Below are 27,660 nucleotides of genomic sequence, written 5' to 3' on the forward strand. Positions count from 1 at the left end.
GTTGTGAATCAGGAACTCTATTATCTGGATCAAGTAGTTTGTGAATCAGGTGTAAAAGTCAGAATGTTCCAGCTGTTATTTCATTGTGTCCCAACAATTAATATAAATTAGGTTGTCGAGATTAATCATACTGCTTCATTCATGTTAATATTGGATCATTTAGTAGCTGCCACTAAAAATTGGAGGACTCTTTGACTTGGAATTATTTCCATCTGGACTCACTGACAAATGATGAGAGCTCAACTTGAGATTCAGTAACAGATTTGAGAGGTTTCAGATTTGATCATTCTAACCCTTTGGACACTGGAGTCAAATGTATCGACTTTTGGTCCAAACCAATGGACATTTTATGCAGTCTGGGTAAAAACAAAGACTCTACTGACTGTGAGAAAGACCAATGAACACACACTATTGAAGAAAGCTCAATGAACTGAGGTTAAACTGAAACAATAATTCTTAGGTTGCTGAAAATAGAAGAACAATGAGAACACAGACAACAAGAGGTTTAGTTGTGGATTAAAGATATAAGATCTACAATAGTAACAGTAGCTGAACTGACCTCTGAGTCCCCGGTCCATCACAAAGTGTGTTCATCTGGTTTAGGTATCTTGGAGGACAGGGGTTGCTGTTCAGATATGGCATCATGACATCAAAGTCAGTGTCAAGACATCCCAATAAAGTAAGTCTGTCAAGACAAATATATTGGAAAACCTGTTATTATGACAGACAATACATTTACTTCAAGCATTTGAGCAAACAGTGACATATCTTGTTCTGCTCTTCCTGTCAGTGGTTGAGATGATCTTCTCTTAGTGTGTTTAACACAAAATAATAATTCTCATCCTTCTCATGCACACACTTCATCTTTACTCTGCTTTCATCTTGGAGTGGAAGCTAATTAAACTGACTACTATGAAAGAGAACAAATAATGTGTCAAATGAAAAAACTCAACCTGTGTTCATTCACTTGACAGATGAAAAACAACAGAAACACCTGCGGCTTTTGTAGTGACAGCTCAGGAACATATGGGACAAAATCCAACTGATGTCATCATCACAAGAAATAAGAGGAGCATTATGTTGATGATCACATTTGAACTTACAAAGCAATTCTGTCAGCAGCGCTATGATCCTGTTGTCTCTGATTTGATTTGTTTGCCTTCTTTGTGCCCGGATTCCCTTTAAAAAAAAAAGAGTGTAAGTGTAAATTTTATTTTATTAGGTAATCTTAAGTTCACGAATATTTCCCAAATAATCTTATTTCCCAACTAATCTTTATAGTAATATCAATATACTAGTAGTGCACATTTAAGTGTACTATTTCAAAACTCCTTGAAACTAAATTGGCCAACTTTCAGTTCACAAAAGTCTAATTTTGTAAGGTGTAAGAGTAGTAGTTTAATTTTGTACTGCAGCTCTACTGTGTGTTGAACTTATAGATACTAGTTATGCACTTCTAGCCCAATTTTTATTTATTAAAGTATACTTTGAACTATACTGCAAACAAACTTCAATATACACTGTTCATTGCTACTCACATTACACTCAAATCCTTCCTTTGAGCACACTTTTGACCTCTAATATGTATTTCACTATAAACTATACGGCAGCAACTACCGGCCTTGACAGAAACTATGACAACTTCATACTTTTAACAGCTCACTTTTATTTCAACAAGCCCATGGATAAGCTCAGTGCAATTAGAAAAAGAACGTTACTACACATCAATGGGCAGGATATTAATTAAAACAGCAGTTTCACATAGGGTGCAGGTAAATAACTAAAGATGAATTAAATACAACACAAAATGATGTAATAACAGTGTACAATTGAGACAAACACACACAACCAAACAGGACATAACCAAACAATGTGAACACAAAGTAGAACAGTGTTCAAACAGTTTTTATCTTTGGGGTATGCTGGGAAACCTTACTAGTCCAGCCCCTAACATGGTAATATACAGGGTGTCCATAAAGTCTTGTTACAATTGAAAAAATATAATACAAAGGCAATTGATGAAATTGTCAGATTTGTTCTATGTACTACGTATAACAATAATAATAATAATAATAATAATAATGTCTGTCTATCTATCTATCTATCTATCTATCTATCTATCTATCTATCTATCTATCTATCTATCTATCTATCTATCTATCTATCTATCTATCTATCTATCTATCTATCTATCTATCTATTTATCAAGTGATATGAACAGGACTAAAAGAGCAGTCCTGAATCATATCACAAGCCCAGTTTTGTAGCCAGTTATTTATGTATTAGTAGACTTGCAGTTATGAGGTCATGATCCATGTGCAACTGTCACAAAAACATAGCACTGATTAAAAGAATAAATAAAACAATGAAGTGTATAATTCCAATAGAATGGACAGTTTGGAACCAGTTCTAAAGTGGAATTAGGTCTTGATTCCCAGCCCTGTGTATAAGGCAAGAATACTTAATTATACTTAGTTTTACTAATTATATTTTGGTCAAAACATGAAGTACAAGTATAGTCCAAAAAAATTTAGAAACTCCTGTATATTTGTCAGTATAAGCAAAATATACTTGGGTATATTTTGTAAATCCATACAAAGTATACTGAAAGTATGATATCAGATATCCTATTTTAATTTTAAAAGAAGTATACTAATACCACATTTGAATAAACTTATTTTTTGTAAGGGTCATCCAGAACCTCCTCAGACATCTGCTGGAAACCTTGGATCCTCTGAGTGGTTGTACAGCTCCTCCAGATCAACGAACAGTATTTGATTTTAATATGAATAGTGTCAAATACATGTTATGCAGCAGACAGGAATTTAACTTAACCCACCCACTCTGTGACTGTAGGACAGGATTAAAGTCTAACTGGTAAAACCTGAATTCAGTAATAAAGCTTGGTTTCTGAGACTGGTATGGTTTTGTTCTTTCCTTTTCCTTTTACTGACCTTCTGGTCTTGAGCTGATGTCTGGCAGCCTCTGCAATAAGTCATTCCTGTGAATCTTTGATAACACGTTCTTGACAACCTCACCAGCTTTAGGATTTCCATATTCCTGCACCAACAGATCTGCAATGTTGTGCCTTTTTGCTCCTTCCAGCTTGTACCTTTTGATGCCTTCCTTCTCTAGAAACCACTTGAAAAGATCAAATTCACCATCTCCCAGTTCCTCTAGAATAAGAAAAATGTTTTCCATTCTGAGTCTCTGATGAGAACAGAGAATGGTGTCAGTAGTTAGTTGTGCTTTTGTTCCTGTTGATCTTGGTGTTTTTACTGGAATAGCAAAGCTAGAATAACAATGATTCCAAATATTTCTGGAGTATCAGACTAACTACAGCTGCCTTTGGTCAAATTTAATCTGAGTTTGTCAGTGTGTCTGAGTAATCTGACAACAGATAGCTGTGTTATTTTACAAAGTAAAAGTACTCACCTATTAATGACCCCAAAACACCAGTGACCTCCCTCACACCTTTATATTGTGATCCAGCTGTGAGCAGAAACCCAGTGTTAGCATTACTGTCACTTTCTATCAGGTTGACTTTAATAAAGTCTGACAGTAAAGATAAAGTTGCATCAACACTCACTTTACATCAGGTTTCCAGCTCTCCTCTCTCCAATTCAATTGTTTTCTGATGCAGAAAGTTGCCGCCTCTGGGCTTTTATTGGTCCCTTACAGTGACCCACCCCTTTCCACATCTACTGGAAATCACCTGTGGAATTCAGGTGGCATCAAAGCCATACCTTTCTTCAGGCATGTTGACAATATTTCCAGAGAAGTGGTTTCACAGTAACACACCCACACACACATACACAAAGTCTAAATGACAGATAAAAAAACAAACAAAAACAAGGAACTTTCACTCAGTACAAGTAAATCTGAAATAAGTTACTTTTTACTTTTATTTGAGCAGGTGTCTACACCAGTAAGTTTACTTTTAATTAAATACAGTTTCCCCATGGTAACAGTATCTTTACTTGGATTCCCTAGTTAGAGTCTACCATGTAGCCCCAAACAGGGAGTTATCAGGTCATGGCAACATAAATCTTCAGGAACCCATGACATGACCACTATCCAACCCTAACCCAACACAGTCATATAATACATCATGGCACCAAGGCTTGCACCAGGTGACTTCTGAGTAAGCTGCAAGATACCATCAAGTGGGCCTGGATGAAGATAAAGCCTAGCAAATCCAGGAGTGTCTCAGTTGTGAAGGGGAAGTTGGGAGAGCACCATTTCTACGTCAATGAAGAGCCTATACCAACAGTGGCAGAGAGATAAACAATTCCTACCTTGACAACTGGAAGGAAGTGGTCATCAGCTGTTGCAACCAGCAGGCAAAGTCGGCTCTCAGACATCAAGACATCGTTGGTCGGGTACAGGTGGGGAGAGGTCTAGGAACTGGAGCAGGCCATTTTGGCACATAGCAATCCCTTCACAGTGCTGAGGCTTGGTAGTGGAAGAGATACGCCGACAAGAGCAGGCACTGAGGTGCACAAAGGCAGTCTCACAGGGGAAGCAGGTGTTGAAGGGCCTAGCAGTCAGCACAGAGGCCAAGAGGACAGCCATAAATGCCCTACCTCCCCCGCCACCTAGGCCTACACCTGCAATAACATTCATCAGTGCAAGTGCAACACCAAACAGATGCCACAAACCCAAACCACACCCTGTCCAGCTAGAAGGAGCACCAGACTGGAAATTACTGGTAGATTTAAACCATGACTATGCTTCCCTAGTGAGATCACAGTAACAAACCTCAGACCTGATATCGTGCTCTGGTCCTCCTCCCGTTGCACTGCTTTCGAAACGAAAGATCCTTAAGTACTGACAGACGAGGTCGCAGATGATGCAGAACAATGTGAGTGGAAAGTCAGGGTCTACCCAGTCAAGGTTGGCTGTAGACATATTTGTGGATAGGTTGACAACCAGGACTTGGGGATCCAAGGCCAAGCCATGCAGCTGGCCGTCAAATCCCTTTCCAGTGCTGCAGAAGAGTTTAGTCGCTGGCTCTGGATAAAGAGGAGAGAAAGTGTCTGGGTCCCTAAACAGCAGCAGCGGGTCACTGGTGTTTATTGATGGCCTGGCCTGACTGTGAATAAAATTAATCCATTGATGCACATTCAAAAAAGTCAGTGGGAACGTTAATGTCAATTCAACACAAAAATGTGCTTGGGTGCATCAGAAGGGTTAACCAGAGGAATTCAAAAATGTATAGGGTTATACTCTACTCAGATTTAGCCAAATCTGGGCAGTGGTATAATGACGTAAACCATACAGAAAGGGCAACACAAGAGTTTCTCAAGGCAAAGAAATGGGATATTTTTCACTCACCTGATCACAACCTGATAAAGCATGTTTTTTACTTACTGAAGATAAGACTGAAGGTAAAACCCGCAAACAAGCAGTAGTGGTCTGGCAAAGCTGACGTCTTCGCTCACATCTTGGTCACCAAGTAGCAAGGCAAGTTTATTCATTTAGTACAATTCATACACAATTTCCACAAAGTGATTTACAGAAATAATAGATAAGTTAAAAGTACATAGGCATAAATAAAAATAAGAAATAGCAAATTGTACAAAAAATGGACTTAAAATAAAATTAAAGAATGAGTGCAGATAAAACACTTGTAGTTGTCATATGCAGAGGTAAAAAGAAGAGTTTTTAGCTTGGACTTAAACATTGGCAGAGATGAGGCTTGTCTAACACCAGGAAGACTATTGCCATACATGTGTACTGGAGGTGTCCATTAGCACTTGAGTACAACCTTACCAGTACTTTTACTTGAGTAAAAACAATGTGTACTCTTTACACCTGTAATGTAAATTAGGCCTTAGTATATAGTATGTGATGAAAACATACCAGAAAATTACATATTTCTGACACAGCCTCGTGTCTCAGCAGTGAAATCAGATTCATACCTGGCATCTTCTGGTCTAAGGTGACTGCCTCCTGACCGAAACAGGACAAACAAGAGACACAAGTACAAGAAAATAATTTGTTTGGGCTGAGGCCAGTGAGGGAGGCTTTCTTCAGAAGGAAATCAAAGGCATTAGAAATGTTTCCAGAGAAGAGGCTTCATCACAGTGACACACCCACACATACACAAACACAGACACAAACATCCCATCCTGAATCTTTGCTTCATTTATCGTGACTCTTGTAGGAGAAGAACTTCGGTTGTGGCCGAATTGTGCCTGAGTCTTCATGCCCACCACACTTAAAAAAACCCTCTTATCAAAACTTAAACACGAGTATAAGCAAAGTTAGGTGAAGAGAGGTTATTGTGTTCTTTGAACAAAAATGACAACAAACCCCTGAATCTCACAGCCCAGGCCAGATTGACTCTGTTACCTTGTGTGGCCATTTTTATATCCCTAATTTTAATGTCTCAGCAGTTTGCACCTAGCACTTCAAAAGGATTTTTCAGGACTCCCCCGATCCTCCTTAAAACGTACACTTGCGTACTGTCTGGCTTCCAATACAATTTACTAATGAGGACACCAGAGTTTCAAGTTGTCACAATCCTGATGGATGAGGTGCCAGGCCAATAGAAATCTTACGTTACCACATTGTGCTGCTATGATGAAAAGGCAAAAACGCTTCTGGACTTATTTTGCAGTAATGATTCAGAAACTGGCTTGGGAAAGACAACAATTAACAGCTCACCAAGATGTCAAAAAGCTCATCTGTGTCGTCCAACATACGGACCCTGATGATGACATGTCGCCCAGGGGGCATAGTCGGGGGTCTGTGCCCAGGGTTTTTTTTTCACTTTAAGAAATTGCAATGGATGAAATAATGCCTGATGCTCTCTGTAATGCTTGTTGTTGGCCTGTAATACCATCCAAGACCATGCAATTTATCCAGGGTCCACTGGATGGTGCTTTGGTTTGTCACAGAGCATGAGTAAGGGACACTTTGTGAAAAACACAATAACACCTGGAATAAGTTTCTACTATTAAAGCCCTACTCACCTTTTTCCTGATGCACAGAATAACACCAAGACTGTAAAATTCAACCCTGGTTGAAAATCAGGTTGAGCTGCAGTCACCAGGAAAGGAAGTCAGTGACATTAACTTGGCATCATTTTACTGATGTTGCTGCCCAAAAGGAAAGCACTCGAGTCCAAGCAGAGAATTTGTTCCATCTCTGTAAAAGCCAACAAGATCTCTGTTATGTTAATCAACTCGTGGATTGTTCCACCACTGAATTACGTATCATGGGAAAAATGATGGCATGTCTTAGTTTGAGGACTAGTACTGTTTGAATTCCACACTTTACAGAGATCTCAACAATGGATAAATCCAGGAGCATGTAACTAGGAAATCTCTAAATGGGGGGCACTATCTTAGAGTAAAATGTGTGAAAATGTGTTTAGATACATTTTAAATACCTGCTTCTTGGCCCTAATTCACTGTACATTATGATCTGTTTACAGTTTATTCGGTGTAATAAAATCCCACAACAACAAAAATCATTGTCATTCTTACCTCGTTGTGGTCATTTTGGTTGTGGTCACCTTTAGTCCTTTGTTTTCCTGATTGCTTTGCACCTCTTTCTGGCTGTTTTGGATCTCTGCAGTTGTTGTGGCTGTTTTTCATGTCTCTGTGGTCATTTGCGTCTCTGTGCTGGTTATACAGCTCTTTGTGGTGGTTTTGTGTTACTTTGTAGTCACATCATGCACAGGTTGTGGTCCACGGGTCTTTGGCCTGCAGGCCTCTACAGTACTATAACACTAATAAGCCAATTACAGTATAAGATTCAGGGTTGTGCTTGATAGTGTTACCAACGGGGGAACAAACAGACCTGGCCAGCCCTTTAGCCCCAACCCTGGATTAATCAATCAATCAATTAAAAGTCTATTTTCTATATTATATAATAATAAAGATGTAGACTCTGGAGTCATTTGGTTTAGATTCTCTGATTCTTCTGTCCTTTTCTATGGATGTTGGCCTTTGGCTTCAGCTGGGACTGGTGCATCCACATTGCCCACATCTCCATGTGTGTAGCCACATGCAGGGACAGGGATTAAGGATTTTATTTTCTTGTCTTTATTTCACGTCTGCGGCTCGCCCACCTTCTTACTGGCAGGAAGAGAAGTCTCCTACGCCTTGCTGGTGTGGGACTGAAGATGTAGAAATCACACTTGGTGTCTTGGCAGCTTCACAGGCTCCTTGGAGACACTGACTTGGAACCAAGGTAAAAATGAACATTTCAGGAAAGCGTGTAGACGAGCGAGAGCTGCGAGGAGAAAAAGAAAAGAGGCAAGAGACAATGCTGATTTGGATTAGTTATGTAAGCAATCAAGATTTTGTGCCATGGTCTAAGTGAATTCTTATCCAGTTATATAATACAACAACACAATCATAACTTAGGGGAAGGAAACACTTGTACACAAACAAGAATTACATTATTTGAATACTGTCATTAAAGCACATTATATGTTCTTCAAATACTTGTTTTCAGTTCAACTCACCATCCATTTATCTCACGAATTCAGAAAAGTTTCACCTTAAAAACAAAAACCTTAATAAACATAAATTAGCCTTCTTGTTTTCTTCTATATGTTGTACTTGAGGTTAAGTGTCTAAATGGGGCCACCCCCTGGCTCAGGGCACAAAAATGAGCTGCTGGCCCCAAGGATCCAAAAACAAGGAACACACGTGAAAATATCACTAGTTCAGTCTTAAGTTCAAGCTTATAACTGACAATCACAAATTTTAATTTTCACCGACACTTTAAATCACAGAATTTTGATGCAGTGTTAGACTCAAGTGATAATGGAGTGTGTACTGTGCTGTAACATACAGGCATTGCCATTTGCCAAAAGACTTGTATCAGCAACAGCTTTCTATCAGAAATATAAACACTAATCCTAACAGTGAATCTGTATCTCTGCATCACTGCTGGTTGTCACAACAATAAAAAGTCAAGGTCCACTTCGGTTTTTTCTGGACCTTTAACCATATCTCACTCTCTTGCTCGGTAGCTGTCAAAAATTCTTCTACTTCATATTATACAAATTGTCTTTTTCTTGACTTTGAGATTGAGTTTGAGATTGATAAACAGTCCAGCAGTCTATGTTTCGTGCATGCCTGACAGCCACCTGGAACACATTTTTTAAAATTTCCCCTTAGGGTGTATTCACCTTTATAAGGGATGGATGATGGAAATGAGATTCAGTTTGACTTTTAATCTCTGCAGCAGCTGCTGCATCTCCTGTCCTGTCACAGTTTCCCACTAACCTTCAATACCAGGTCATTAGAGCCAGAGTTAGACTTTTACATTTCTCCACCCCCAACTGTTCCAGTCAGTCTGGAGTGAGTCTGGCCCCACAGCTACACACAGTCACACGCCACACACAGCTGTGTGTGTGTTATGCTTTACCACACTCTAATTGGCTTTGCTGCTAGGTTTGGCTCACTTAAAAACATACCGCCTGTTTTGTCTGAACTCCATTTTGCAAATGTGCCTGTTTCTCATATTTGTTTACAATTGCTGTCAGACAGGGAATACTACTGTCTCTTTGAATATAAGTGTATATATAGTGTATGTGTGTGTCTGTGATGGGTGTATGACAGGCTGTACAGTATCTATATAAATATATAATAAAAATGTTAATTCATATATCAATAATGCAGGAATTGACTGCTACATTCCTCATGTCCTGCTACAGGTCTAATGAGCCCATAGTCTGCATCACATTAAATGTGACTGACACTTGAAAACACTTGATAGTCCAAAACACAAGCATGATATGTTAACTTTATTTACTTTTTCAGTCACATGTTTCCTGTGAGATATTTAAGGGCTAGTACAATTTTTAATGCTTTCTATCCTAATCTACGGCAAATTCCACCAGACTAAAGCATTAAATTGAACTCTACTGATCTCAGTCCAAAACATTTCTCTGCCAATTAGTGAATCAACCAGGGATGTCACATTTATATTCATCATTATCGTCTGCAGGTGCAATTACAATGCCTGCCTTCAGACATTTTACATGTTGGTGTCTTTCCAGAACAGATGCTTGACAGTGTTTGGCAACAGAGGTGAACTGAGACATTCCTGGAAATGTGAAAGTTAGGTGGAGAAGTGTTATGGCTGTTTAAGCGGAGGGAGGGAAACTGCTTTGACACCATCAAAGGCTCAGGAATCAGACTTTCTCCTTCTAGACAGGAGCATCATGGAACCCCTGCCGAGCCCCACACCTCCACTAGAAAACCAGTGGGAGTGTGGGGTGGGGGCGCTCAGCACATGCTCTACTAAAAAAAGACAGATTACAGGGAACAGGTGAAGAGAAACAGCTCTCCGTTCTGTATAAAGCCAGTGAGAGTACATAATTTTTTTTTTTTTTTTTTTTTAATCACTGGCACATTTCTGTTTGAATAAGTTGGGCTAGAAATAATTTCCACAAGGGAAATACACAGTGGAGATTCTCTGCCTGACTGTAATCACATGGCCATAAAAAAGAAAAGATCTTGTGTGCACGTTTTCCCATGGTCGTATGTTTTACTCTGATACCATTCTTGTGAGGGCATTTTGACCAGTCCTCACAACTTCAGACTTAGTTTTAGGGTTAGGGTTAGAATTAGGTTTAGGTTAGGGTTAGGCAATTAGTTGTATTTAGTTGTAATAGTTAGGGTAAGACTGCGTGTGTGTGTGTTTATGTTAACTTAAAATAAGTTGTCAATCTGGGAGTTTTTTCTTTTTTTTTTTGTCTGATCCCACATGTAGGAAGACACAAAATCCTTCAGCTGTTGTATAAATCCGTCTAATTAGTCTTTCAATTCATAATTCAGATGACTACATAATAGAGACAGATGGTATAGATTTGGCCCCTGGAGTCCATGAGAACAATGATGTCACCATGATTTGTAAGAAACAGAAACACAACAACATAGAAATATTCCTAATTTATGGATGTTCAGCTTTGGTCATTCCCTGAAGAAATGCTTGTAAAATATTTTCTATTTTACACAGGCCATGTGGGGAAACCAAGAAAATTATTATGGATTTTTAGTACAATGTCCACAAGCGTAAGGGCACTGTTGACAAACAATGGTGTCTGTCTCAAAATGATCTGACTGAAGTCGATACACTCTCCTTTTATTATAATAATGAATCAATAATTCCAGTGACTGCAGGCTTGGCTCCTCTCACCTCTTTAGTAATTTGTTTAAGTAATAATATATGGCGCTGTGCATTAGTGTTCACCTGAGCATGAAAAACACAATTAAGCACAGTTAGACTCAAGCATAATTGCAGATAACAGGCGAACTGGTCATTTTAACATATCTGGGAGGCACAAAATGTTCATTTCTTACTCTGTATAACCAACAGACCTCATTCTCAACAACACATGCTGTCACCACCTTCAACAGACAGAAGAAATAGAGACCATAGAATACTAAAAAATAGAACAGTAGCTGCTGATCTGCATTGCTACTCTATATATCTCTCAGGGATAACATATGTTTGTGTCTGTGACTCACCCTTTAATGTCGGTTGTTGATAATGGCAACATGGACTATGACATGAACACACAGATTCAGTAGAGGAATTTGTTTTTTTCCTTGGTGTTTACAGAGATCGCCCCCCACACACAGTCCTCTGTTACAGCTGCAAATTAGACTGTGAAATTGACAACTCATGTGTTGCCATCTGGTTGCCATGACACCTAGTTATTAGGCCTTCAGTCCTAGCTCGCCTTGTTTGTTTCGTCTTCTCTCTCCTGCACATCAACAACAACATTCCAATATAAAATCCATGAAACATTGTGGCTGTTGGGGGGTGGGGGTCTTGGCTGATAACAGCTTGGCTCTCTTAAGCAGTGGTGACTTCCAGCTAAGGTACAGCACCAGGAGAAAATCAAAATTTTCACCATGACTGGGGACCGTTATGAGGGCATCCTCGATTCTTGACTCTTGGAAAACAATGCACATGGTCACGTGATCATCAGGGCATTGAAAATACCTTAAGCTGCTGAATATGTATTGCTGCGCCTCAGTCAAATAGGAAAATATTTTCTCTCATTGCAGAAATTCCCCTTTTTATGTCTCACCCTAGTATTTTCCACAAGTCTCTCTCTCTGTCTCTGCACTTCACAGGTAGTATAAAAGTCTCATTTCCACCACACATTTCAGCTGGACCACACTGTTACTTTAACGCTTCACTGATCAATGAGCACCTCAGAGCAATATAAAGCTCTCTTTGTTTGGTCTATGAATAGGAATCTCTTTCATCTTCAAAACTGCTGGGGTGGCAGGGTCTTCCTTTACTCCTTAGAGTAACAGCCCCATGACCTCATGTCTCCTGGAGTAAAAGTGGTCAGGGCAGACATGGCCTTTTTGTCATAGACTGCTGCTGTATCTCACACAGATACCCCAGGGACTGTGCTGCAGAGGGGGTGGGCAGTGAGGGTGGGGTTGGTCGTGGTGGCATGACTCATGCAGCTCCCCCCTTTCATCTTGACATTTGACATACTGATGAAGAGGATCTCAGCTGGAACAAACACGGTGTGCTGTGTCACAGCTGCAATGTCTGTGCGTCTGAGCCCCTGGCTTACAGAGCTGAGAACAGGTAACAATGAGTCAGCCCCTTATTTAATTCATACGCCTGCGCTGTGAAACTCCGGGGGTTGTTTTCAAGCTGATTTTATTTTTATTTTCCAGTATGTCCCCCTCTGAGAATTCAACATCTCACGATGCTACCTAGCCTTCCTTGAAAGTCATTCTTGCATCAGTTCTGTAAGGACTGGGAGAAAGGAGGAAATGAAAAACACAGTAATATTAAAATATTAAAAAACACCAGTCCAAGACATAAAGCTGCACAGCTATTAGACTGATTCCTGTAAAGCATTTGGTAATCAATTCTCATTAAACCTTTGTTACTAGACAAGGATAGACAAGGATATTGTACCATGTTTCCATGCAGCTGAAGACTGCACACAGGGATTTTAGTTCTTAATGAACCCCAGTGAGACCTCTCACCATCAGGTCCAGCTGTCTGCCCTGTCTCATCAGGGTGGATAAAACACCTCCGCAAGCAAGGCTGCACAAACAGACCTCACAGGCCCACTCTCTCACTTGCATCAGGTGGCTGAAGGTGGATGTTGACAAGCGCCTCAGAGGAGATGCAGGCACACACTTCCCCGGATCTATTAACTGGTGTTTCCCCCAACAGGCCACTTCCACTTTGCATCAGTGATTCAAAACAATCTCTAAAATTAGCTCGGTGGCAAACTAAGATGAAAACAACTGGAATATAGGAGGAACCTGTCTTTTTTAAAAAACTAAATTCAATTTTTAGGTCTTCATCCTCTGACCTGAGACATTAATTTACAAATGCATGTGAAGTATTCGCTGGCATTAACTGCCTTTCTGTAAAATGAACCTAGGTTTTCAATCATATTCTAAGCTAAATGCACATCTACTGGTACAGACAGTAACATCAGAGCAGACTGTTAACCAAAAAAATAAATACAACTCTGGGCATCTCCCATAATTCTTTATAACCTCATAAAATCACTAAATGCTAAAAAAAAACAGGTTCTATTTAGCACAAGCTTTTGACAGACCATTACCTGTGATGTTCTAAAAAAAAAACCAACAGATAGGAGCCTGTACTCTAACACCCACTTCTTATCTTTTATGTTCCACATAATGAGTGGGGGGGGGGCACCCATCATGACACCTCTCCTCCTTTATCCGACTAAAAACAGGAAGGACATAAAAAGGTAGAAAGGGTATTAATATATGCAGACCAGGCTTTAGGCCCGTAAAAAACACACCTGAAGCATCTATGGTTAGAATCAGAAAGAATCATGCAGCAGCACCTTGGTTGCTATAACAAGGAAAACAAGCAGCATGTCCAGAAACTCACCAGCGGACTGAAGTTGGGAAGAAGACGGTACAAGCGGAGGAGTCCCAGGTGGCAACTATAAGGAATTCTCACTTTGCCAAACCTCAAAGGAGCATATTGACCAAACTATATGAGAAGACAGATGTCCTTACACCAAGCGAGCCATCTGACATACTGTTAAGAAAGGTTCTTCTCCAAAGCTGACATTCATAGCTATTAACATAAATGTCAGAGGGAATTTACTTTGGTTTTCTACATAGTCAAGTGTCTGATGTAAGACTTGGGGAATCTTGGTGTTACCACAGTTGTCAAGTCCAAGGTCATGGTTGGCTAAACAAGAGCTTATTGCTTTACTAAGCGGCATAAACAGCCTGATAATTACACCTAATTTACATCGCACATCGTTTACATCATTTTCCCCACCCGCATCCTTTTCAGTTGACATGGAAACCTGTCCAAATGGTAAGGGGAAAGTACCACACAATTTTCAGTTAAAAATAAAGTTAAACTTTCTGCAGCTTAACTTGCAGAAAGTCAGCTCTTATAAGAGCAGAAGAGATTTTGCAGAGATGAAGATTCCTCATGAAGCAGGGGTGTCGTTCCTGCCATCATCTCACAGCAGTTTTCAGTGTGGCTCAGCTCTGCTCAGAATGAGAAGGAAGCATTCTGGCAGTACTGTGCTCAACTTTCAAGCAGACACAGGCCAGATGAGGGTTACCTACCTCTATGAGACCCTGGCAGGCAGTACAGCAACAACCAGGAGAAGGTGGAAGCAAGGTCATCCTTGTCTGCAGCAGTAGTCATCTTGAGCTACATACTCATTATAAAAAGTGCATAGGTTTTCAAACTTGATATTTTTAGATTCACTGGGACTTACGCTTCCTGAGAAAATATGAACTCTGAAAAATCAGATTAGAGATTATAGAAAAAAATGACTGTCCTTTAAGAACTTACATTTTTTAAGTCAGTAGTTTTTTAAAATTGTTTTTCTATCAAAGTAATCCAGTTATAGCTGTCTCTGCATTAATGTATATGTTTTAAACAGCAACTGCCAACAGCTAACTCAGTGCATTTTTAATGGCACTAGTTTACCAAACCGTAGGCTAGAACACAAGGCTCATAAATAACAGGTAAAAGGCAGTTTTGTTTTGGGGGCTTATAATGTCAGACTTTAAAATCCTCTGATTTATAGGGGAGCAGTCGAGACTTGTACGAAGGTACCACCTCTGTGAATAATAAAATGAATGCTAATATAGAAGCAATGTGGTTATAAATCTCCTTCCCATGAGGATGTCAATCCATTCAGCCCAACCTGGCAGACTCGGTCGAGTGTTGAACGCACTTTTATTGTTTAGGTGTCAAATGTAACAGTGTCACCATTCAGAGAGGGAATAAAGAGTAAATGGTCACATAAAAAAATATAAAATCAACAATGAAAATGGTTACACGGGGAAAGTCTGGTTCCCGTGGCAACATAGATGTACAGTTGAGACAGTGTCCAGATCCAGAAGTGTTGGTGTTTGGTTTGCACATTTCCACAGCCTATATTAATCTCGAACAAAAAGAGTCCTTTTTTGTTTACTAGCCATGCATACAGTTGGACAATTCCACGTGTTGATTCAGTGTCTTCATAGGAGCTGGCACTTTCAATACAAAATATTTACACTACCATTTATTATTCTTGTTATCATCGCCTTCATTGTTACTATTTATTACTATGGATTTAAATACTCTGAGCACATAAAGAATGGGGCTGGGATGTTGAAAATCTTGAGCATCCCATTTCGCTGTGATACCAGAGGAGAGAAAAGAAAATGTGAAGTATGACAAATATTGGCATCGTCACTTTAAATGTCACCCATCGCTGGAAAGACCTTAGAGAGAGCGTCTGTAGAGATATTCAAACACTGAAAAGATGAACTCTGTCCCATCAGGATTAAGCAGTTAGTTATACTACTACTCAGCAATCTGCTGTCAGGCTTCCCAGAGAGGAAAACAAAACATCACACGATATGTGAAAGACTCTGCTATGTTTGCTATTATATCTCAAAGTGAGAAAATGGGAAAGAGATGACTGCACCAATGTTTCAAGAAAGACGCTGACCTATCCACCTTTTTCTCTCTCCATTCTTTTTATAAAGACTGAAAAAAAAAAGAAGAAAAAAAATGGAGGTGCTTTCAGGTCACCTCTTTGGTTCAGCTTTGTGATGAGCAATCTGGGAGAAAAATTGTACACACTGTAAATCAAATGCTTCTCAATGTTTGCAACAGAATCACAGAAATCTATTATTGGGTTTGTGCACATTAGCTACTTGTAAGCCAGTCATGGTAGCAAAAAAAAAAAGTTTTGTGTGAATTAAAATGAATGTTTTTACTCATTTATGGCAGTTTAACAACCTAAAGAGACATGAACCTGATCTGTGTTTCTATACTGATGATTTTTCCCCACAACCCAAAAGATAAAAACAAACAATAAAAGTGAGCAACATAAGGCGAGGGCATGTTCCTTTTTGTCATTTGTCAATTTCTCTTGTGGCAAATTCCTGGCATTCCTCATTCAATATGTATTCATTACTCACATGTCGTTATTAATAATCACGTCACTGCAGATTCTATGCTCCATAGAGTTAACATCCATTGCGTTCAACCATGAACTTATTTTCTGTTTAATTGGCCTGTGCATGTGTGTGTGTCTAACTGGGTTATCTCACTGCTGCGGGTCAAAGGAGCTTCCTCTAAGAAGACTTTTTGCCCGGCCTGTTCCTGGAGGCCCCTGGGGCTATTGTATATTGCAAGAGGAGCAGCAGGGGTCATCCTTGTCTGGCTGGGCGGCGTAGTCCATCTGCCGAACAATCTCAGCAAACAGTTCGTCTACCATGGTTTTACTCTTGGCCGAGGTCTCCATGAATGGGCAGCCCCACTCCTCGGCGAGAGCCTGACCTTCGCTGGACGATACCTCCCTCTCGCTTTCCAGGTCCACCTTGTTCCCCACCAGGATCACAGGAACCTTTTCATACCTGTGGAAAGACACAGACCCACATCAACTGAATGAGATCGATTCAGTAAAGGTATAACTTAAGTGTTCTAAACCCCAGAGTAACAGCTAAAACTTTAAAGCTGCTGATAAATATCTAATCACGACATGAGTAACATGCAAATCATGGTGCATTGTTGCATGGAGCGTGGTGCTGTGCCACGCAGGAAGCTGCTGCTCATCAAATTAAAATTAGCAGATGCCTGAAGTTTGCCAAAGACATCATAACCTTCCTGGGAAAACCTTTTGTGGAACGGTTCACGAAGAACATGCAACACCGTGTGTCATAAAGAGAATACTTACAAGAAAACGTCACTTAAACAATGAAGTATGGTGGAGAGCATGTCATGATTTGGGGCTGCTAGGCTGCCTCCAGGCCTGGATGTGGCACCATCATTGAGGAAAATGAATGAATGAATGTCAGGGTGGCTGATGAAGCAGGACAATGAGCCTAAATATCAAAGCAAACCTACTACCCTATGACAGCAAACAAAATGCTTTTTAGGTGACCCAGCAAGAGTCCAGTATTCCTCCTGAAGGCTGTGCAGGTCTCATCTGCAGCTACTGGAAGATCTTGAAGTAAATGGTGCCCATGGGGGCCAGTTAGTCAACTCAAGGATTCTCTTGTTTTTTGCACCAACACTGTGAACATTTAATGGATTATAATTGGTTGTGTGTGCTTAAGCACAAGTGTACTTCCATCCATTTTCTGAAGCTCCTCTGGACTCGGGTCGCTGTAGTAGCAGGTTCAGCAAGGTACTGTAATCCACCAGCTTATTATTTCTGCTTAAATCAATGACTTAGATGAAAGCTTAGGTCATATTTTATGACCAATTAATGCAGAAAAAACAGGTATTTCCAAAGGTGAAACCCTTTGGAAATACCTGGTCTTGTTAAAATTATTTAAGAGTTTCAAACCCCCCCCAAATTTTTAAAACTATTTTCTGTTCAGAACTAATGATATCACCAAGATTATATGAGAAATAGTTAATGCCAATAATTAATTCTTATTCAGCCATACTCTAATGTGCATGATTTGCATATACGTGAATAAGTATTAAATAAAGATTTTCTGGCCATAATTTGTTTTTTTTTTTTTTACATATTTTACTTCAGCCTTGAGTGCATATTGAAATAAACAGAAAACCAGCTATCTGTTCTTCCTCCCTCTTTTGCTGTGAGAGCCATTTGCGGCCTCCTAATGGTGCATTACAGCCTTATTCTGGTAAAGTGTTTTTTTGACTGAACAGTGTTGACAGACATGTCAGTCTCCAGCAAGGCAAGGCAATTTATTTATGTAGCACATTTAATTACAAGGACACTCAAGTGACCACCCTGTCATCTGCACCGCTCTCTCTCTCATCTTTGTATTGCACATTTTATTACAAGTAAACTGTCATGTCATGTCTCTCTGCTGCAGAGTATAGAAAGTAGTGATTTGATTGAATGTCTGTACAGAATCAACAACCCTAGAGTCAAGATGCACAGGCAAAAAAAAAAAAAAATCAATAATGAAAATATCTGCATGAAGATTTTTAACACTAGTACTAAGTGTATTTTACCAACCTGGAGCACACAGAGGAACTCATTAGTGTTTTCTCACGTTTTTCCAACTCCTTCTTACCTCTTGCATCACTTGCTGTTACAGATGCTAATTTCTCTATAATTTTCATTGATACTGCACTTTGTTTAGTGTCTTAAGGCAGTTAACCAGCAACAGGAAGATTTTTGAATGTATGAGGAAACATAGTACCACTGGGCTGAAAATCAACTTCAACTAAGCAGTTTTGTTAAGAGAATCCAAGTGTGTAATTTTACAACAAAACTAAAAATTAAAAAAAAAAGTTTGATCTTAAATATTTTTACAGAAACAAAACATCAACGATGTCAGTTATATTGGAAGTGCTTGGATTTCCTACAGTTCCACGCTACAAAATAATGCAGGATTTCTCTAAATCACCCACTTGGTAAAGTATTCTCAAACAGTTCAGTTTTTTTATGATTTGGCGTACACATGGTCGCTGGCTGTGGGAGAAAGCTTTTCACTTAAAGAACCGAGGTATCCTCGTCTTACTGTGAGGATCTCAATGTGGTTCCCCCATAAAAGTGCCAAGTCTAAAACCTGATACAGTAGAGAAGAGGACATGATGAGAACAGCCTTGACCCCTGAGGGTTTGAAGTGGACGTAATCCTTTGAGCTCCGAACTCCCTGCCATGTTGCTGGAGCACTACATCTGGAGTCACTGTGGGGAACTGGACTACATCATGGGCTGTCAGAGGAGATGGTCAGTTAAATATAACAGGCTACTGCACTATAATTACTAATAGAAATGGCATTGATGCAGTTTCACCAATATAATGACTATATTGGTTTTAATATTGGTGGGTCTCTGAGGCAGTTTGTACACATCAAAAGGGATAACAAAGATCAAAACCATCAAGAGAGATAGCAGAGTATACAACAGGTTATTTCTTTCATCCTTTTCTGAATGTGAGGGCAGCAAGGGAGCAATTTCCATCTGTTGGACATGCAGTTTGAACCGAATTTAAATGTCTCAGTCCATGATACTAAGCAACATCTTCACGTCTAACTGGAGTCACGCACCCGAACACCCATTAACATCGGCAGGGTTTTCAAATGCTGCCCTCGCTCTATGAAATATACATGCTTTTCAATTATTTATAGAAGAAGAAGAAAAAAATCCTCGCCATCCTTGATTGCTATGGTAACACGTATACAAGGCATCCTGAGTATCTCTCGGAGGCCAGAGGCTGCAGGTTTCAGCGTAAAATAAGCTTAAACTTGCAGAGAATAGGGTGCCGACTTTGATCAGTCATGAATGCATTATCCAGAGTGAACTTTATTCTCAGCTATCCTGTTCTGTCTGCAGAATAAGCTGCAGCGGCTAAGAGGAACTACCAGGATTTAAGAGACAATCTCAGCGATCGGTCACTGTGTTCTTGTTAGAGCACGGAGTCAGCGTGGATGAGAAACATCAGCTTATGCTTCACAGTTTTAACATTCAGTGTACAGTGTCCAGGTCTCGCTGCATTCCCGGTGCCAATAAAAACAGCAAGGCCATGATTTTCCTGTGTACTATTTTGAACCACATGCAGTTGGCGATAGGCAGTTCTTGCCTTGAACCTTATATTCCACTTCCAATTTCATAGTAAAAAAAACAAAAAACAACTAAACATAGCTGTGGCTGAGCAGGTTGCAAGGCAGAACCTTTACTTTTAAAGCTGTATACATTTAGAGAAGCCACGGGATCGGTGTAACGGTGCTTTTTGGGCGTCTCTTTTTGTGCCTCTGGTTGTTGTTTTAACTCAAACTTTTTTGCTCTAATTCTAACTAAGAGGCCTGTGGCCAACATCTAATTTGTATATTATCTACTATCACATGCTGTTTCATACCAGCTCTCACTTTCCTGCCCCAGATGTTTCTTGTTCCAGAAATAAAACATTGTTTAAGATGCTGATGTCTTTAAAATGGATTCAACAACATTCAATGAGAATTAAAAGCAAAATTCCAATTCTTATCAGAAATAAATCAGGAGGACTACGCCTAAATATTATTTTCAGAAATTAAATATAGGAAACTAATTGAAATTACTGCAGATGTCCCAGACGGCAGGAAGAATTCTAGTGCAGTCAAATAAACCCACAAGTGGCTTGGTCGCACACAAGTTATGTACTGTAGCTCATTTAGGCCTCATCATAACAGGAGTAGGGCTCAAACACATCTGTTATCAAAGAAGTGTTTATATAGAGTCATAATAACAGAGGAAAAAAACAGGCAGTCCCAGGAAGTGTGAGACGATGGCTGCCACAGATACTGAGGCTCTCAGGGCCTCAGCATGAAGGGTGTCAGCCACACTGACCCAAAAGTGGCTGGAGCAAGGAAACACAGCTTGTCCGTAATACAGGACACACACAGACCTGTTGACATGATTTAGACACGGGCCCAAAAAGACAAATGAATAACTGAGTCTGCTTGTGTCTTTGTGACACACAAGCGCAAACAACATGTCATGCTTTAGCCTTGGGCATGTGATCCTACAGACGCCCACACTGGAGCACTGTGACTGCAAACACCCATCCGAGTTGGCCCAGACACACCTTATCTATAATGCATGATGCATCAACTCACACAGGCCTTGCTGCCGGAAGGTGGAACCTGGTGACCAGGGAGTCTCTGCATTTGAATCTGGCCAATATCATTAGAATGAGGAAGGAAACGGGCTGTATGCTGGGCCTCCTCCCGCTGGCCCTTTTGAGGAGGGTCTACAGTTTAGATAGTGGAGAGAATTCAGCTGGGTCAAAGAAGTAATCAAGAACAGATTTCTAGAGGGTCTAGATGTGAAGGTTTCTCCTTTTCAATAGAATAGATTATAAAAGGGAGCAGGATCAGTGATAGTACTTAAAATCTTTCTTAGAATCTTATGAAAACTTATTCCCTACTTCCTGTTACTTTTAAAAATCTGATGCTATTCACAGATGAGGAGACACTGGCCAAGAACTGTCAAACTAAATAAGATAAATGGGTACTGACTTAGACAGATGGTACAGTCATCCTTGGATGTGGTGGATCACAACAATAACATGGCACACTTCTAACTCCCTGGGGGCAGTTATACTGACTGAAACAAATACCTTTAAGTGCAAGATGGAAAATGTGAAATTCCAAATTGTTCCACCACATTAGAAATGTGGCTTTCCATAAGAAAGAAAGAGGAAAGAGGAGGGGAGGTAGTTTTGAGTTCAAAGAATCATTCATAAATTTTACAGCAACATCATATAGTCCAAGTGATGAACCCTACATTATCAGCTGAAGTCTGACAATGATACACTGAGGATAGTATTCCACTATTGACACTAGGCTTACTAGATTGAGAGAAATTAGAAATCAAGACCGTGTACCTTTAGAAATCTCATTAGCCCACCATACAGTACATTGTTTCAGATGTTAATGCTCGCTGACCTTTGCAAATTTGCAAACTTAATGGATCAGGCTGAATAAAAGCAATCATCATCTAGGTTACTTTGACTCTTCATTGATTATTTATATAAACACTCCATGTATGATTTGTTAATCAGCAGCAGCAACAGCAACAACAAATAAGCTCCCTAACACTTGAGCCAAGACAGGTTGTTACTCCTTTTATAATTGCTTCTTTTTTTCTCTTTTGTGAAACACATCTAGGTTTAATGTGACAAGTGGTATAATATATATATATATATATATATATATATATATATAAATGCACTTATTTGCTTTCTGTCAAGACTTAGAGGAGATGACTGATGTCTGTATACAGACAACAAAACTAATGTCATCAGCCCATTACCTCTGGTCAATTTAAAGACTAGAAACAGGTTAAAAGGTAACAAAACGTAACAGCAACTCTAAAGCTCAGCAAACAACATGCTATATCAAGTGAGGCAGCAGAGGCTCCAGGAAGTTACGGCGCCCAGCCAGGTGCCCAACACATGAGTGTTTTTATACCATGATTTATGTACAGATTGAAGTAATAAGATATAATGTGTTAGAGATGCTGATTGATTCTTTCTCTCTGTTTCCAGGCTTTGTACTGTGTGAACTTAAACTTCTCAGGTTGGTATAAATGTGGTATTTTCATCTAACTCAGCAAGAAAGTAAACAAGCGCATGTCCCAACATTTCTATAGACTACTGCTCGAACAAACTGAACCATGCAGAATGTTATCTTGGCTCTGTTGTTATTTTTAGGTTATAGTTTTAAGACAAACACGTATAATTGCTGTGTTTTTAAGAAACGGCTCATAAAGCACAACTTCTTCCAACATACTGTATTATATAATACTGCTGGCCTGACTGTTCATCGCCTGCTGAGCACCAGCTGCCTGAGAGGTGCACTGTAGCCTCTGTGGCAGCTTAGAGCAACAGAGCCATTTACATTCTTTATCAAAAGGTTTTCCTATGTTTACTGGGGACGGCTCGGTTTTGTGAAAACTGATGATAAACCCAACTTAATTCCCAGCTATTTATTTGGACTCAGTTCACCAGGGTTCCTGTTTTGGAATAGCTGGGCATCAGCTTGACCCTCTCATTATAATGGATGAGTAACATTACTTTAATGTTCATTTTTCTCTGGATTTGATTCTAAGGAAACTATGCTATTGTGTGAGGCTTATACCAAGTTCACATCATATCAGACTTTATAAAAAATTATTACCATTCAGCTTCTGTTACCAAAATAGAGATGCCTGTAGCAATTCTTATGGCAAATCATCACTACTCTTAATGTAGTAGTGTCTGTAGAGCCTTTGACACAAAATTTCTAACACCAAGTCTGTTGTTGAGTAATTATCACTGAACTTCAGCTCAGTTCTTTCGCCCAGTTTTCTCTACAGGTGATGATACAGATGGGAGAGGCTCTTTCTGGGCAAACTGGGTGACTGCTACTCCTCCAGTTAATGATCTTTATCCTTTCAACCATGATTGGCACCATTACTCCGCAATTTATGTACAATGGTGAAATGAGTTCACAAGTACACGTGCAGCGTAAATTAAAATAAGCAGAGTACAGATATCTACAACACCAGTGTGAGACAGCAATACTAACAGTATGGTTTTATTGTAGTATGTTTTATCCCTCCTTCTCAGTCCATCAACCATGGTACTTTGTTTAAATGCTCTGTTAAGGTACCAGTCACAACACATCCCTGGTGTATAGTTAACTGCAGCTGAAGGTGAGGAGTGATGAGGTCCCTGGGGGACACGGGCAGGGCAAGGCGAAATCATGTGCACACATGGCCTTTGTGCTAAAGCCTTTGTGTGCCACTAACAGCAGGTACTGACAGATGTTGACAGGGTTCAGAGTGAGAGCGAGGCACAGCGGCGCCTCTGACCTGAGCTAATGCCGACGTGGTTGTGACAGGTCACCAATGTTTTTGGCACCGAGGAGGAACGGAGAGGAAAGAGAAGCAATGACAGTGCTGTAAGGTACTGTACAGACCAATCTGTGCAATACTGTAGTTACTGAAACCAGACACCTGTAACTGCTAAAGCTGAGTAGTCTGAGCTCCATTAGTTTAACAAGATAATTAGCAATGATGCTTAAAATCTGATATTCAGTAAGTATAAGAAGGGGTCAGCCATGCTTTTTTGATATCTCAACTTGTCTTGTGTTTCTCTACTGCACTAAGTGATCTCCGACATTTCCCACAATGCATTCAACCGACCTCACAGAACATGCCTGAACTTGTTGCATGTAGGTCAAGGTTTTCTCAGTGAAGATCTGGTTGGATTATTACTTCTTACATTTGAAGCACATGTATTTTGGCTTCATTGCATCATGGGATATCGAGGATAAAGCCTGTCCATAGATTTCCACTTCATGTCAGTTTGTGCATGGGGATGTAATGGTTAACTAGGCAAGAAGATTCAGGGTTCGAACCCCCGGCTGACCCGGGCTTTTCTGTGTGGAGTTTGCTTGTTCTTCCTGGCTCTGAATGGGTTTTGTCGGGGTTCTCCGCCTTTCTTCCACAGTCCAAAAAAAAGAAAAAACATGTGGGTTAGGTTAACTGGCAACTCTAAATTATCCACTTTGTGCAAAGCCAGGAGCAAGTAAAGTCAAATATGTTCATACTAAAAAGTAAGTTGCTTGGGTCTTTAAACTGCAGCTCTCACAAAATCTTTGCTTCATCTCTTTTTCAAAACTATTTACTGAGCGAATGAAGACAAATTCTCTGAATAACCAAAGCAAATATCCACACTTTCATTCAAAAACTCCATTAAAGGGGGACTGAATGTGGGTCACTGCTTCATTAGTGACTGACATTTTTAAAGAAAACTCCACAGTTTCCAGCACAATGTGAAGTTTTAACAAAGTCCACGTGAACTACGGGACTGAGACGAACCACCGTGTAGGATGTGTAGTGTGTGAATCCGATGTTTTCTTGCTACAGAAAATAAATTCTGCCGTGGCATGAGAGAACAGCACCAGACTCGGCGTTAAGTGTGAAATCACATAACAGCACTGGCTTCGTCTGATGTGCGAGCACATGTATACGCACATTAACACAACTCGAACGCACACATGCTGTAGACTGAACCATACCTCTCCCCATCCTCAACTCACATGGGGGAAACATGTTGACCTCATTCTTTCATCCACAGATTTATAGGACTGTTTACAAGGAGCTCGTGAAACAGACAAAAACTAACGGTAACAAACAAAAAATGAATATCTTTATGGTGATTCAGTTTCATGATTGGATGACAGAATGGAACAGAAACTCATGCTGAGCTTTATCTAAAGTAACTGGCTATATCAGTAAACAGTAGGAGTTGTAAGCTGATTTTAATATCCTTCTTCATTACACAGATTCATCTCTCTGGAGAGTATTGGACTGTACATTGACTGCACAAATCCACTGACAATCACCGTGACTGATGAAGCCACACAGTCACGGCTCAGTGGCTTCAGCTTGCACACTGTAACACGGGAACTGATAGATAGATTGCTAGATAGATAGATAGATAGATAGATAGATAGATAGATAGATAGATAGATAGATAGATAGATACTTTATTCTGATCTGATGGCTAGGGAACAATCACCAGTGATTATTTAACCGGCACCGTTTATGGAACTCTACAGCTATTGCGGGTTTTGAAACATGTCACCAAGTGAACAAACAGTATGCCTGCACAGTACATTGGCCCCGAGCAAAAGGAACAGCAGAGACATGACAGCACAACCACACCAGCCTCAGCTAACCTCTCCCCTGTATCAATCAGCAACTCACTGTGGTGACCTCATATGTGGATGGTGTGTTACAGCGCTCAGACATCAGACAATCTCACGCTTTCCTAAACGGCTTGTGCAGCTCGTTAATTAAAATCACGGCTTCCTTCAGACTGCAGAAGAAGAAGCCAGCGTGCTTTCCCCAACCTCTACAGTATTTTTGAGCTGTGTTTCCTTGAAAATCTCTGCAGAGCCTCTGTTGCACTGAATCCTGGGTATCCCCGGCTGGGTGCTTCACGGAGGTTGAAGCATCCGGCACAGTGGACATCCAGATCTGCAAAACTGAAGCTTTGGCAGGTCAAAGGCAACACCTGGCGTGTTATGACTGGAAGGCAGACTGGTCTTCACAGTGCTGATGGCTCAGGCCGAGGTCCTGTTAATAAAATGTTAGAAAGTCTGCAGAAAGCCTGAAAAGAGGAGGCTGCTCTTGAGATCACTAATGATTACTTTCAGAGATGCTAGGACTGCAGTGCAAGGGCATTTGCCTACCTACAAGGACTGTGGGTGAGACTTTGGCACACCAAAATAGAACAGGCATGTGGTTCTGTTCTGTAGTCTACCATGAAGATGTACACAATCTCCATTCAAGCACACTTTTCACACCAGGCCAGGGCCTATCCTGAAACTATGGGGCCTCTTAGGGCAGCATAATGTGTGTGAAGAATAATCTTCATCATCCACAGTTGAAAACTATCTGGAGATTACTGTCTTCCTGGACATCATTTCACCAACCTTTTCACTCTAATGATCTGATCCCTCATCGGTTTAATGTCCTGGAAGCTTTGCTGGTTGACAAGACTGTAGACCAGTATGAATCCTTGACCGTTTTTGATGTAAAGGTCCCGCATGGACGCGAACTGCTCGGTTCCAGCGGTGTCCAGGATCTCCAGCACCGAGGGTGAGGAGTCCACCTCGATCTCCTTGCGGTAAAAATCCTCTATGGTGGGGTCGTACTTCTCAATGAACGTCCCGGTAACAAACTGCACAGTGAGGGCGGATTTCCCGACCCCACCGCTGCCCAGGACCACCACTTTATACTCGCGCATCGTGGATTAACTCAAGTCGTAAGGTATCAATCTCCGCGCGTCATTGACACGAACTCAAAATGTTCCCGCACGAATCACGTTCACCACTCGTGTCCCATTTTGAACGGGCTGTCAATAACACAGTCTTGCTCGCCGCTGGCTCAGCTATGGCAGAGCACAAAGACTAGGTCCGCCAAGATGGATTTCATTGTAGAAATTCCCCCGTGCAGGCCTGACACCGACAGATATACGAGCACCCGACGACTGCAATTGTCCAGAATGTGCACAGGAATAAGGAAAATATTGCCAGATACTGTGGACCGTGCGGGTTTTCATCTGCTTAGCTCACCCGTCTCTGTGCATGAGAAAAAAATACACAAACTTGCTCCATCGAGGACACTGGAAAAACGCAGGGTTGGCCCCTAAATTGAACTGCGGGCGCAGTGTTATAAGCCGGAGGCCGCCTCAGAAAAACAGCACCCACAAAAACAGCTCCGACACTTTATTAAAGAACTTGCCCCCCTTTGTTTCTTTTTCACCATCGCTGGCATGTCTCCGTTTCTCCCCTGCTCTCCAGTGCAATCCCAGCCGCCATACTCTCGGGTGGAGACCCACGGCCGCTGCGTAACTAGCCGGTCCCCGCTCGGCTCCCGTACCGGGGCAAAAAAGGAAGAAAAAAAAAAGCGGAACCTCCCCCTTCAAACGGATGCGTGAACAGCCCAATGGCTGTCTCCGCTCTCTGTAAACATCACTTGCGCCTGAATGGAAGGCGCACGGAGGGAGCCAGTGAAATTCAGCGGTTGCATTTCCGTTCATGTGTTAAAATTCCCATCATTCGGTTGCCCCAGTGACATCCACAGAGAGCTCATCCAATCACAGAGGTGGCTCGAGGATGCGTATCCAAGAAGGGGAAAACGCACCGGATGTTGTTGCCATGGTAA

General features: G+C 40.7%; 1 protein-coding gene across 1 annotated transcript; it reads right to left on the bottom strand.

Annotated features, from left to right (window-relative positions):
* Positions 1 to 15,211: 15,211 nt before the first annotated feature.
* On the bottom strand, positions 15,212 to 27,354 carry rap2aa (RAP2A, member of RAS oncogene family a). Its single transcript, XM_026294826.1, has 2 exons — positions 26,427 to 27,354; positions 15,212 to 16,886 (listed from the first exon to the last, which is right to left on the bottom strand). Exons 1-2 carry the CDS (start codon positions 26,738 to 26,740, stop codon positions 16,649 to 16,651), a joined length of 552 nt encoding a protein of 183 aa, XP_026150611.1. The 5' UTR covers positions 26,741 to 27,354; the 3' UTR covers positions 15,212 to 16,648.
* Positions 27,355 to 27,660: the final 306 nt, after the last annotated feature.

The sequence above is a fragment of the Mastacembelus armatus genome, chromosome 21, assembly GCF_900324485.2.
Source record: "Mastacembelus armatus chromosome 21, fMasArm1.2, whole genome shotgun sequence".
NCBI classification, from domain to species: Eukaryota; Metazoa; Chordata; class Actinopteri; order Synbranchiformes; family Mastacembelidae; genus Mastacembelus; species Mastacembelus armatus.